The 14,066-nt window shown below is 41.7% G+C and overlaps 1 protein-coding gene across 40 annotated transcripts in view; it reads right to left on the minus strand.

The window, feature by feature from the left end:
• RIMS1 (regulating synaptic membrane exocytosis 1) overlaps positions 1-14,066 on the minus strand; it is a 596,921-nt gene that overhangs the window by 9,529 nt on the left and 573,326 nt on the right. For all 40 annotated transcript variants that reach the window (XM_068983550.1, XM_068983591.1, XM_068983577.1 and 37 more), the window contains one exon: positions 1,277-1,415. In XM_068983550.1, the coding sequence (XP_068839651.1) occupies positions 1,277-1,415 (139 nt within the window). The remainder of the gene's footprint in view (positions 1-1,276; positions 1,416-14,066) is intronic.

A 14,066-nucleotide genomic window follows, 5' to 3' on the forward strand; every position in this document is an offset into this window, starting at 1 on the left:
TTGTCAATTTTTTAAAAAAAAAGATTTATTGGAGTATAGTTGATTTACGTTAGTTTCTGCTGTAGAGCAAAGTGAATCAGTTATATGCATCTGGATATACACATGTGTCCACCCTTTTTAATATGCTTTTCCCCTATAGGCCATTTCAGAGAGCTGAGTAGAGTTCTTAGGAGTATACTGTAGGTTCCTATTAGTTATTGATTACCTATCTATCTATCTATCTATATATAGTAGTGTGTATTTGTTAATCCCAATCTACACTTGTTGATTTTTATATCAGAAAACAGTGTTTCCAGTTTTTTATTTGCCCATTGCTTCATAATCCTTCAACAAATATTGGTATTTTTCAGCAAACTTAACTCCCGGACTTCATGCCTTCTGATTTTTGTTCCTGGCTGTATCTTGCTGGGAGAATGTATACCCATCATTGGATCAAATAAAGGGACTCACTACTTTCAGGAATGGGAAATGATATCATGAACATTAACTTGGCAGAATTTATTTTCTGAACCTAATTAAAAATGCCAGTAAAATAAAATAATTAATAATGAATGGGTAAAAGATATCTGTATGGTAATACATAATTATAGAAAACTTGTACACAGTCAATCCCCAAGTAACCCATTGCAGGATAATACTTAATTATTTGTAAGATCTATCACCTCAGTAACCTGTCAACTATCAAACTATCAATCAGTAAAACCATTATTTCAGTTTCACCAGAAAAATTCTCAAGCATAAGAAAAATGCAGACTTTTCTGTAAAAAAAAAATCACACCAAGTAAACAAAAACAAAAATCTAGTTACATTTTTCCCCAATTAATTAATTTCAAGATTAATGAAAATTCTTTCATCAGAAAAATAACTAAGTAGGTAGATCCTGGGCATTTTTCCTAAGGTGAAAATGAAATCATGATGTTTTAAAAATAAGAAAAATAAGTTGCTATTATAAGAATGTTAGACTTACAACAACTTGCATCTCAAAATAGTTTGGAGAAAAGCAGGAATATGGACAATTAGTTTCATACATCTACATATCCTTTCTGGATAACAAAAATCAGTTTATTCATGTTAAACCGCCATTTCCTCATCCCTTTGAGAGGTCTGAGTGACCAGGCCAGAGGTGTGTCTGTATCCTAAGAGGTCAGGCTGTTTTAAAGTGGATGGTTGAATTACTGGTTGTACAAAGTAAGTGCAGGATAACGAGAGCCTTGTTACCCTCCCTGTGACTCGGGACCCTCGGCTCCAGGCCTTGGGCATGTGCTGACCCACTTACTTTCCCTCAGAGCTATAGCTGTTGATGCTGCCGTCCGTGGACTCCCGGCTTGGCTGCCTCACCATCTTCCTCATCTCAGCTGCCATTCCTGTCTCGGTGCTTCTCTGGATGGTGCTTTTCAACTTCTTGTGGCCTGACTCTGGCAGGAGAGAGTAAAAGCAACTCTAAGTTTTTTTTTTTTTTTTTTTTTTTCAGACAGTTACCCTGGATATTGACTCTGCAAGTACAATTGTTAATTATGCATATAATTCAAATTTTACTCACAAAAGTAATGTCGAAGAGAATACTCTGAGGAATTAATCTCTTTGCTACAGGATTCTCTGGCTAAGGAGGCAGCAGCAGAAGGCAGACCACTGCCCAGTTTCAGAGACCACTTGACTCCCAATGAGCCAAAATGCACCCCTGCATTATGGCTGCTCAAGTTGTCAGCTTCAGTGAAAAACTGGATTTTGCACTGTACTGTTCTGTGGAAGCTAACAGATTCTTCTAATCTGGAAGGTTCCAACTGATTGGAGACAGATCTGAATGACTGGGAATGTCCTCTACAGAAGAGACACTTGGAACCCAGCATGGAAAATACCACTGTTTTGGTACAGCCAGCTATCCACAATCCTCATAAAAGGGAAAAAAAAAAAGCAGCATTTTATTCAATGTTTTCTGTAACACTTTAACATACAGGATCTCATCTGAGATGGTGCAGAGGTTACCCATATAGGGCTCATTACCGGTGATGTTTCCAGTTGTTTGAGGCTCTTTCACAGAATACATTTTTGGAGGTTGAAATGCCAGTGAAAGGGTAGGAATCTGTTTGATCTTATTGTTTATAACTTGCCCTCTACAAAGCACTGTGTGCTCCTACCAACTGACCCATGGATGCGTCTCTTTTCCCACCTACGGCTCTCGACTCTCCACCTGTGCTCTTGCTTCTGTCTCACCCACTGGACTCAAGGCAGGGACTTCCCCTAGGGCCATGATGGCTGCCATTAGCTTAGTTTGGGTGTTTATGTGTGTCCTGTGGCTCCTTCTTAGACATTGCTCCTGTATGAAGTCACCACGTAAAGCAACATTTCATCCCTGCATGCCTATCAGCACCACACCACCTGAGGGCAAGGGGCAAGCCCCCACGGCATGTTACCCAAGTGAGCCAGCTAGAATCCTGACAAATGTTTACTCCAGGCATCCCGAGGCAATGAACGAGGGTAGAACACCAAATTCTACCGAAAATAATGAGGTTCATAGCTATAATAATGAAAGCAAACTTTTATATGTAAATGGAGGGGAGGATGCTGGGAACTAGAGAGAAATGGTTAAGAGGATCAGCCACAAGGATCTTTTCATTAAGGTATTCATTTATCCACTCAGTCAGCATTCCTTCCATCCATTCACCCTTCCTTTTATTCATCCACCCATACTTTCATCCATTCATTTATCCATTCATTCCTCCATCTATCCTTGTTTTTTCCATCCATCCATCCATCCGTCCTTCCTTCCCTCCATCCTTCCGTGCATGCATCCATCCATCCCTAGCCCCATCCACACATCTATGCTTCCCTCCTTTATTCTATCATCCATCCTTCCCTCCTTCCAACCATCTTTCCTTCATCCTTCCCTCCATCCATTCTTCCTTCCCTCCCTCTTTCCATCCCTTCCTCCATCCAACAAATATTTACTAAACACCAACCAGGTGTCCCACACTGTTCTAGGTTCTGGGTAAACACTGCCAAATGACAAATTTCCTGTCATCATGGAGCTTACATACATGTATGCATTACACAAGAAAGGCAATTAACGAGTCAACAAATATGTAACAGGTCTGGTAATAACTGCTACGGATAAAAACAGGCAAGCGAAGGGATGGAGATTGACGGAGCTGAGCAGCGGCTTTATAAAAAAGGGGTCAGGGTCTCATCAAACATCGGTCTGGAGGATGTGAGGGGACCAGACGGTGGCCCCCAAAGCTGGGTTGCTCCTGGTGGCTGTGATGGGGAGGCTGTGAGTGATGGCGGTCTGGTCATCAGCCCCCAGTCCACAGGTTTCCTCTGTGACGTTTCCAGTGCTGATGTTGACTCCAGCCAGGAGGCTCTGTGCGCCTGGCTGTCCAGATGACGGAGGTACTACCAGAGCCTGGCTTCTCCTGGCTCTCCTAACACCTACTACAGGTGCTTGTAGTGATATATGTGTTTGATGAATGAAAAGAAAACATTTAAAAGTTAAGAGTTCTTTATTAATTTGTATTTTTCAAGTTTTTCTCAAAGAGGGGTATGTCCTGAAATCCTTACAGCAGTATTAAATCTTCACAGCTTCCAAAATAAATCTAAGTGCTACACACTTTGCAAAAACATCATGTAAGAGGTTGGTTATTGAACTTTCTTTTATACTTATTTAATTTTGTGAATTTGGGTAATATATTTTTTATTTTAGAGTTTTTTTTCAAGCCTATTAAAGATGGCAATCATGGACCGATATCTTGTCTTACTCATGTTAAGAAATATTCAACAGAGTTTTAATGCACTCACTATACAACTGTATAAAGGCCTAGGTAACAACTGGATAAGCAATTCTAGCTCTGAATCTTTCTGATTTATATTCAAAGGGCTCTCATATTATCTGGAATGTAAAGGTTGGAAGGATCAGAGTTTTATAGATGTGGAAACTGTACACAAGAGAAGTACAATTCATGCAACAAGTAACTGTCCAGCATTTGAACTGGTCCTCACCTTTTCTGCATGCTGGTGATACAGCAGTGAATGCAACCAACCTCTGCCCGTTGGAGCTTACATTCTAGTGGGAATGATGGCTTCTTCAGTATCCCCCTCATTAGCCTGGAAGCTAGATGAGAAACCTGATTTTCTGAACCTCAGTCTTGTGATCATTCCATTATACCACAGTTTAGGAAAACACAGAGTCTGATCTGATTGACTTTACAAACAAAACAAAAGTTTAGCTACAGATATTTTCATGTATGCATTTTCATATGGGCTTACAAATTCATTTGAAAACATTGAAAAAATCACACATATTCTATACAAATGTATATAATTATCTGTATTCATCCCTCTGTGCCATGACTGGAGTCAGAAATGGCAACCCATTCCAGTATTCTTGCCTGGAAAATCCCATGGACAGAGGACCTCAATGGGTTGCAGTCCATGGGGTCGCAAAATCAGACATGACTGAGCTACTGAGCATGCATGCTATAATTACAGTATAAATATGTTACATATATGACATTTTTAATACCAATATAATGTATTAAACCACTAAATATTATAAAATACTGTTATGCCTATTAAAGATACCATCAGTATTTAATAATTACTTGTATCCACTGAAGAATCATTAACCCAAAAAAGACGTGAAGTCTACTGGCAAATGATGTCATGAGACCTTTGACCTGAAACCCTGTCCCAAGTACTATACAAAGAACAAAAGGATTAGAAAACTAGTATATTTTAATATTCTACATTCACAGACACGTAAAAGTTAGTAAAATCCATAATATTGGGGGGCAATACTTTATTCATGCTTTGGAAAAATAGACATGCTCTCATAGAATATTCCAAAATGTGTCCTACTTATATATGAACTTTCACTTTTCATATTTTGAAATGTTGCATTTAGAAACAACCTATGGATGTATTAGTTCATTCTGCAAATGCTTGTTAAGTGTCAAAGGCCTATAATCTGATAGTCTGATAGCATTCTAGGTGTTAAAGTCACACAAGTAATAGGAGAGGACATCCAGTAAACAGCTAAAGCAAGTCAGGTAACATGATGATTCTGGACAAATATCATATATCGCTTATATGCAGAATATGAAAAATGATGCAAATGAACTTCCTTACAAACAGACTCACAGACACAGAAGACAAATTTATGGTTGCCAAAGGGGAAAGGGCAGGGGGGAGAGAAATCAGGAGTGTGAGATTAATACATACAGTACTATATATTAATAAAACTAAAAATTAATAAGGATCTGTGGAACACTGCTCAATGTTAAGCGGCATGGAGAGGAGGGGAGTTTGGGGGAGAATGGATACGTGTATATCTATCACCGAGTCCCTTGGCTGTTCACCTGAAATGATCACAACATTGTCAATCAGCTATATACCAACACAAAACAAAAAGCTAAAAACTAACCTGCTGTATAGTATTGGGAACTGAATTCAATATCTTGCTTATTGTGTTCAAAATATTGTATACTGTATCATATATCTTGTATATTGTATTCAATATCTTGTAAGAACCTATTCTTTACCAAAGGGAAAGGAATCTGAAGAAGAATAGCTAGCTAGCTAGCTAGCTAGCTAGCTAGCTAGCTAGATAGATAGATAGATAGATAGATAGATAACTCAATCACTTTGCTATAGACCTGAGATTACTACGACATTGTAAATCAACTGTATTTCAACTTAAAAGTAAATAAAGATAATATAAATGGAAAAATAATGACTTTAGATTTTGAATCAGTTCAGTTGCTCAGTCGTGTCTGACTCTTTGCAACCCCATTGATTGCACCATGCCAGGCTTCCCTGTCCATCACCACTTCCTGGAGCTAGCTCAAACTTATGTCCATCAAGTCAGTGATGCCATTCAACCATCTCATCTTCTGTCATCCCCTTCTCCTCCTGACTTCAATCTTTCCCAGCACCAGGGTCTTTTCCAATGAGTCAGTTCCTCGCATCAGGTGGCCAAAGTCTTGGAGTTTCAGCTTCAGCATCAGTTCTTCCAAAGAATACTCAGGACTGATTTCCTTTAGGATGGACTGGTTGGATCTCCTTGACATCCAAGGGACTCTCAAGAGTCATTTCCAACACTACAGTTCAAAACCATCAGTTCTTTGGTGCTCAGTTTTCTTTTTTTTTTATGATGGTGATCTAATGAAATTTTTTATTTAGAAAAAGAGGCAGCAAGATGGATTTAGCCTGTGTGCTACAGATTGCGCCATGAACCTGACAAAGTCATATTCTGTGAACTAATTCAAAAGTAGTATTAGGCTCTCACATCCATACATGACCACTGGAAAAACCACAGCTTTGACTAGATGGACCTCTGTTGGCAAAGTAATGTCAGTTCTTTTTAATATACTGTCTAAGTTTATCAAAGCTTTTGTTCCAAGGAACAAGCATCTTTTAACTTCACGGCTGCAGTTGCCATCTGCAGTGATTTGGAGCCCAAGAAAATAAAGTCTGTCACTGTTTCCATTGTTTCCCCGTCTATTTGCCATGAAGTGATGGGACCGGATGCGATGATCTTAGTTTTTTGAATGCTGATTTTTAAGCCAGATTTTTCACTCTCCTCTTTCACTTTCATCAAGAGACTCATTAGTTCCTCTTTGCTTCTGCCATAAGGGTGCATATCTGAGGTTATTATATTTCTCGTGGCAATCTTAATTCCAGCTTGTGCTTCATCCAGCCCAGCATTTCGCATGATGTATACCGCGTATAGTTAAATAAGCAGGGTGACAATATACAGCCTTGACGTACTCCTTTCCCGATTTGGAACCAGTCTGTTGTTTCATGTCCGGTTCTAACTGCTGCTTCTTGATCAGCATACAGATTTCTCAGGAGGCAGTTAAGGTGGTCTGGTATTCCCATCTCTTTAAAAAATTTCCACAGTTTGTTGTGATCCACACAGTCAAAGGCTTTGGTGTAGTCAATAAAGCAGATGTTTTTCTTGAACTCCCTTGCTTTTTCTGTGATCCAACTGATGTTGCCAATTTGATCTCTGGTTCCTCTGCATTTTCTAAACCCAGCCTGAACCTCTGGAAGTTCATGGTTCATGTACTGTTGAAGCCTGGCTTGGAGAATTTTGAGCATTACTTTGCTAGTGTGTGAGATGACTGCAATTGTGCAGTAGTTTGAATATTCTTTAGCATTGCCTTTCTTTGGGATTGGAATGAAAACTGACTTTTTCCAGTCCCATGTCCACTGCTAAGTTTTCCAACTTTGTTGGCATATTGAGTGCAGCATTTTCACAGCATCATCTCTTAGGATTTGAAATAGCTCAACTGGAATTCCATCTGAATATCATCTGGATACTGTATAGCACCACAGCAAATGAAGAAGAGCCTGTCTGTATTGAGAGAGTTCCTTTTGACCAGTTGGGCAGGGCAGGTGACTTGTAGACAAGGAGGCTGCCATACAAGGGTCTGGGGGAAGGCCAGTCCAGGCAGAGGAGCCGAGTGGCAGACCCCAAGGAGGACCAGGCCTGCCCTGGTGGGTCTGAGACTACACACAAGGAGAGGGGGAGCCGGAGAGGCTCAGGCTCTGCTGGGCGCCTGCCTGGACTCTGTGCTCGAGTGTTGGGGAACCCAGGGCAGGGTCTCATTCTGATCTACCCTCTCACAGGGTCACCGAGCCACTGTGTGGGGCTGAGCTGGAGCAGAAGTGGAGGAGGCGGGGAAGCTCTCCTCCTTGAGGAGGGAAATGGAGGCCATGTCCGGAGAGCAGCAGGGCAGATCAGTGGGGGGAGGCTTTGAGCTTCTCTTGCAGTGTAGCTGACACATGTCCTGCTCATCCATGTGCAAGTGGCTCAGAAAGACAGGAGGAATCAGGAACTTTCAGGTTTTCAGTTAGGACCACCGGTTGGAGGGGCTTCCCTGGTAGCTCAGTAATGAAGAATCTGCCTGCCAATACCGTGGATGCGGATTTGATCCCTGGGTCGGGAAGATCCCTTAGATAAGGATGACAACCCACTCCAGTCTTCTTACCTGGGAAACCCCATGGATGGAGGAGCCTGGTGGACCACAGTCCATGGGTCACAAAGATTCAGACACGACTGACTAGACAACAACAACAACAACGACTAGTTGGCTGACAGTGTCACTTGCGGGGAGGCGAACTCGCGGGTGGTGGAAATTCTGGGTTCTCCAGTGGATGACAGAGGAGCTCATGCAACAGCTGTGTGGAGAGTGAAGTAGGAAGAAGATGTAGGGTCAGGCCCAGAGGGTCAGGTCACGTCCAGAGAGGCGGGAGCTGGGCAGACAGGACACGCTGGCAGGCAGATGGGATGAGATCTAGGGTACCCATTCGATCTCCAGGGAACAGAGAGTGATACACGGGGGAGTTGGGGTGGAGCCCAGGATGCTTTCACGTTTGAAGGTCTAGAAGAATATCAAGGCAGTCAGGGGGTCTCCATGGGAAGACCTTTTCAGAGAAAACGGGGTAAGGGCCATGGTGCTGAAATCAGAAGAATAAGGTATCTCAGGAAGTAAGATAATGAGCTGTTGATTACTACTGAGAATTTTAGTAAGAAGCAGACCTGTAGAGTGGATGACAGGACCGCCTCCATGGCAGCACTGATTTCGAGGGGAGCTGGGGACCATTCAGAAGAGGGAGCCAGAGATGAGGAGGCAGAGAGGCTCCAGGATCATTTCCAAAAGGTTTGCAGTGACTGAAAGAGTGTTTGGAGAGTCACACATGATGAGGGCAGGTTGTCCATTTCTAAAGATGTTACGGATCTATGCAGATGGGAATCCATAAATGCGTAGGGTGAGGCCCAACAGTTTCAGGTGTAATATCATGGGTTGGAGAGGTAGAGAAAGATAAATAACGTCCAAAAAATCACCTTCCAATCAATGCAGCACCTAACCATCAAATGAAAAGTCAATTCCATCCAGCAACTGGAAATATCAGTAAAAGAATATAACTTAATGGATTAAACAATTCGAATTCAAAAGATAAGTATAATGTCTTTCTTATTAACTCATAGAAAGAACAGAGGAAGTGCTTCAGTTTGGTTATCTTGAAAGAAACAACTGAGCTCACTGATAAGATTCATTTTGTTTATATGTACAGTGACAAAATTCAGTTGTTTTGAAACAGAAAAGTTGTTGTTGTTAATGTGACCCGTTTTGTTTATTCATTCCTTTATTTACTTAGTCAAGGAAATTTTCCCTGAATGTTTCGGGCCAGTGCTGTGTATATACATTTGGAAAGGAAAGAGTCCCTGATTCCAGGCAGCTCACCGCCTTGGAGGAGGGATGGGCAAGTACTGATCCTGAGGGGTCAGTGCACCACAGAGGATTTATTTTATATGTATTGAGCTTCAGCTTTTTATCTAATGTAATGCTACTAACACGGAGAGAAGAAGAGCAAGAGAGAGAATGGTTTAGACAGTGAGGGGTCTGCTGCTTGCCCGGCCACTAAATGAGCAATAACCTGGCAGAATAGGGAAGCGAGAAATGCAAAACTTCTCTTCGTTCACTTTTGTCAGTTCCTCAAGAGAATTCTGAGTCTATGTGGGTCTGTGTGTGTGCTAGGCACTCAGTCATGTCCAACTCTGTGTGACCCCATGGACTGTAGCCCACCAGGCCTCTCTGTCCATGGGATTCTCTAGGCAAGAATACTGGAGTGGGTTGCCATTCCCTTCCGCAGGGGATCTTCATGACTCTGACTCAGGGATCAAACCCGGTCTTCTGCATTGCAGGATTTTTTTTTTTTTTTTTAACTGTCTGAGCCACTAGGAGGCCCTCTAGAGTTTATGATGACCTCTAATAAAATACACTGCCTAAATGCAAACCAATCACTTTATCTAGTGTGTAAACAGAGCAGCAGCAAAACAGTCTAACTGATGGGACTGGACTCCCTGAGACACTACAGGCTGATACCCAAGGGATTTTCAAAGGCAATTTTAACGCTGTGCAGATGGTGAAAAGGCATTTGCGTTTCATGCCAGGGGGACATCATATATAAAGGTCTCAAGTGAGGAGGAGCATGGTCTCTTGAAGTGGGTACATTTCTGAGTTGACTCAAGTTAACCTCAAGTTGACACTGTGAGTGGTGAGTGCAGAGAGGGAGTTCTCTACATGACCTCTGACCTGATGCTCTCCGGATGCATGATTATGTACCACCTGGGTGGCTGCGGCTGCTGTTTACTACTGATGCCGTTCTTATCGGCATCAAATCCTTGGTCCCCCAGGGCCACACAGAACTGTGCGTACTCTGTCTTGTGCACAACACCACACGGATCTCTAGTGATCATTTTTTACAAGAAAAGACCCAGCAGTTCTCCTGTTGCTGTCAGACGCTTCCAATGTTGTGGCAACCACACCATCGGAAAACATTTATTAGGCAGTCTGTTCCGACGGTGCCACAGTGAGTTTCTGGGTATTTTTAAACAAACAGAAATGTTCCTTTTGTGCTGGGCCAAGGTTCTTGAATATACCTCACCCCACTCCAGATAAGTACAACTTGTAAAAGTTTCATAAGTCTGAAGAACATTTTTAGAACACGGCATGAAAGTTCTTGCATTTTTATGGTTTCCCTCATTCATTCTCCATTTTAATCCTACAAGCCATAAAGTTTACAGTTTTCCCATTTTCCAAAGAGGTTTATAATGAAAGATACACAATGGTCAAGAAGCTAAAGATAGAATCGTTAGGAATACTTTTTGTGAGATGGATGGAATAAGTGCCCTTAATAATATTTTGAGAATTCTTTCAGTCTTTCCCAGTGATGTAGTGATGCTTTTTTGTTTGTTTGTTTTAAACATGCAGGATCTTAGTTCCCTGAGCAGGGGGTGAACTCATGTCGCCTGCACTGGGAGCTCAGAGTCCTAACCACTGAACAGCCAGGGAAAGACCCCGGCTATGCTTTCTTATTTCACTGCAGTAACCTGAAGGAGGTTATGGTGCTTTCTTCGCTGCTGTGTGCTCTGCAAACATGGCTTTGGAAGGTCTATACTGACTCCTGACATCTGCTTTTCAGCCTAACCATGACTGAAAGTGGCTCCCTGGTGAGAAGCTGGCATCCTGCTGACCGCCTGGAATGCCTGCAGTCAGACCATCTCGGCTCCCTCACACAGTGAGTTTTCCAGGAAAATGTTTGCTACTATGACCTCAGAGCTTCCCAGGTAGTGCAGTGTTAAAGATCTGTCTGCCAATGCAGGAGGTGTGGGTTCAATCCCTGGGTCAGGAAGATCCCCTGGAGGGAGGAAATGGGTACCCACCCACTCCATTATTCTTGCCTGAGAAATCCCATGGACAGAGGAGCCCGGCAGGCTACAGTTCATGGAGTCCCCAAAGAGTCAGACACGACTTAAGCGACTAAACAACAAGAATAACAACTGTCACCTCAACTGTGTCGTCTTGACCAGATGGTGAAAATGTGAGCAAGTTCAAGATTCTCTTTTAAATAATCTGCAGATTAAACTTAATAATGCGGTCCCCAAATATTCCGGTAAAGAGGCTTAAGGTTACTGAAACACACCACCTGCCCCGCATCCTGTGCTGGACATCTGGCTTGAGTCCAGGTCTCTATGTTCCCAAAGTACGGCCTGGACTGAACAGGGTTCCCCCCATCACCCATCCACAGTTCACAGGTTGAAGTCCTAACCCCCCAAATCTTAGGATAAGACTACTGGGAGATAGGGCCTATACATGGTGATTAACTTAAAAGAAGCCCCCTAAGGAGACCCTAACCCATCTGACTGGGGTCCTCACAAGAAGAGGAGATGAGGATGCAGAGTGACCACGGCATGGAGAGGCAGTAAGACAGCATCCACCGCCAAGCCAAGGACAGACGCTTCAGAGGAACCACACCTGCCCGTACCGTGATCGTGGACGCCCAGCCCCTAGAACTGTGAGGGGATACACTGCTGTTCCAACACCCAGTCAGTGATATTTTGTCATGCAGACTCAGCAAACCAATACATCTGGGGAGTGGATACTATATACGGTCATCCTCTTGTTTAATAAATGTGATGCATACAAGTTAAAGCACCTGGGGATCAATGATCACCTACATGTTCTGAGGATGAGATTAAGCCCCCAATCCTGGGATGGACTTATTTCAGCTTGACTCGATTAAAAAGTGCTCTAAAGTATATCATGGAGATATCTAAAGTGTTTATTAACAACTCAATGTTCAGAAAATAAGGCCTCAGATATATTTGCAACCGGACAAGGGATTAACTTCCACAGCATACAAACAGCTCAAATAGCTAAAATTAAAAAGATCAGAAAACAGAAGGTCTAACTAGAAACTTCTCCAAAGAAGACATACAGTTGGCCAAAAAGCACATGTAAATATGCTCAACATCACTAATTACTAGCGAAGTGCAAATGAAAACTACAATGAGGTGCCACCTCACATCAGTCAGGATGGCCATCATTTAAAAGTCCACAAGCAATAAATGCCAGAGACGGTGTGCAGAGAAGGGAACCTTTCTACACCGTTGATGGGAATGCAAGTGGGTGCAGCCACTGTGGAAAATAGAATGAAGGTACTTTAAAAACTAAAAACAGAGCCACCATATGATCCAGCAATTCCACTCTTGGGCATACATCCAGAGAAAACCATACTTTGAAAAGATATATGCCTCCTAAGTTCATTGCAGCACTATTTACGATAGGCAAGACATGGAAACAACGTAAATGCCCATCAACAGATGAATGGATAAAGAAGCCGTGATATATGTACGTGCTGGGATGCGTTCTCAGTTGCTTCATTCGTGTCTGACTCTTTGCGACCCTATGGACTAGCCTTCAGGGCTGCTGTGTCCCTGGGATTCGCCAGGCAAGAATACTGGAGTGGGTTGTCATTACCTCCTCCAGGAGATCTTCCCCACCCAGAGATCGAACCTGAGTTTCCTTACCCACTGAGCAGCGGGGAGCCCATGATATATATACAAGGGATATATATACTCAGCCATAAAACAGAATAAAATCATGCCATTTTTTTTGCAGCAACATGGATGAATCTAGGGATTATCACACTAAATGAAGTATGTCAGACAGAGACAAATATTTTATGATATCACTTATATATGGAATCTAAAAAAATGATACAAATGAAGTTATATGCAAAACAGCAACAGACTCACAGACGCAGACAACAAACTTACGGTTATCAAGGGGGAAAGTTGGGGAGGGATAAATTAGGAGGATGAGATTAACATATAAACACTACTATATCCTTGGGTTGGGAAGATCCCCTGGAGAAGGAAATGGCAACCCATTGCAGTATTCTTGCCTGGAAAATCCCATGGACAGAGAAGCCTGGTGGACTACAGTCTATTGGGATGCAAACAGTCAGACATGACTTAGCGACTAAACGGTAGCAAAAAATAGCATATATAAAATAGATAAACAACAAGGACCTATTGCACAGAACAGGGAATTCTATTCTAATATTCTGTAATAATCTAAATTGGAAACGAATCTGAAAAAGAATAGGTATATGTATATGTATAACTGAATCAGTTTGCAGTACACCTGAAACTAACACAATATTATAAATCAAGTAGACTCCAATATAAAATAAAATTATTTTTAAAATTAACAAATATACTAAATATACTTCTAGCCAAAAATAAATAAATAAATAAATAAATAAAAAACCCACTCAGTGTTCAGAAAATAAGGCCTCAGATTTATTTTCCCAGGAGTAAACCATACCGTATTTATGTCACATATTTTTTTTTAAACTCTTCTTTGTTCTAAATTAACACTTTAATTGAAACTGTATTTCACTTACTGAGTGTAAACTTAGAATATTTCCTTAACTATATGACATTCTGACTGTAAAAATAAAACAATACTTCAGGGTGAAACCTACAAAAAAAGAAAATGTTTTATTGTACATTTTAGTTTTTTTTCTTTTTTTAAAAAAATGTTTAAACCAAGTTATTACCATTTAGATGGGACCACCAGATCATCTTACCTGTCTCCTGAGAAACCTGTACGTGGGTCAGGAAGCAACAGTTGGAACCCTGAATGGAATCACTGATTGGTTCAAGATTGAGAAAGGAGTAAGACAGGGCTGTCTGGTGCACCCTGTTTGTTTAA

This window comes from Capricornis sumatraensis, chromosome 11 (genome assembly GCF_032405125.1).
Source record: "Capricornis sumatraensis isolate serow.1 chromosome 11, serow.2, whole genome shotgun sequence".
In the NCBI taxonomy this organism is placed as follows: Eukaryota; Metazoa; Chordata; class Mammalia; order Artiodactyla; family Bovidae; genus Capricornis; species Capricornis sumatraensis.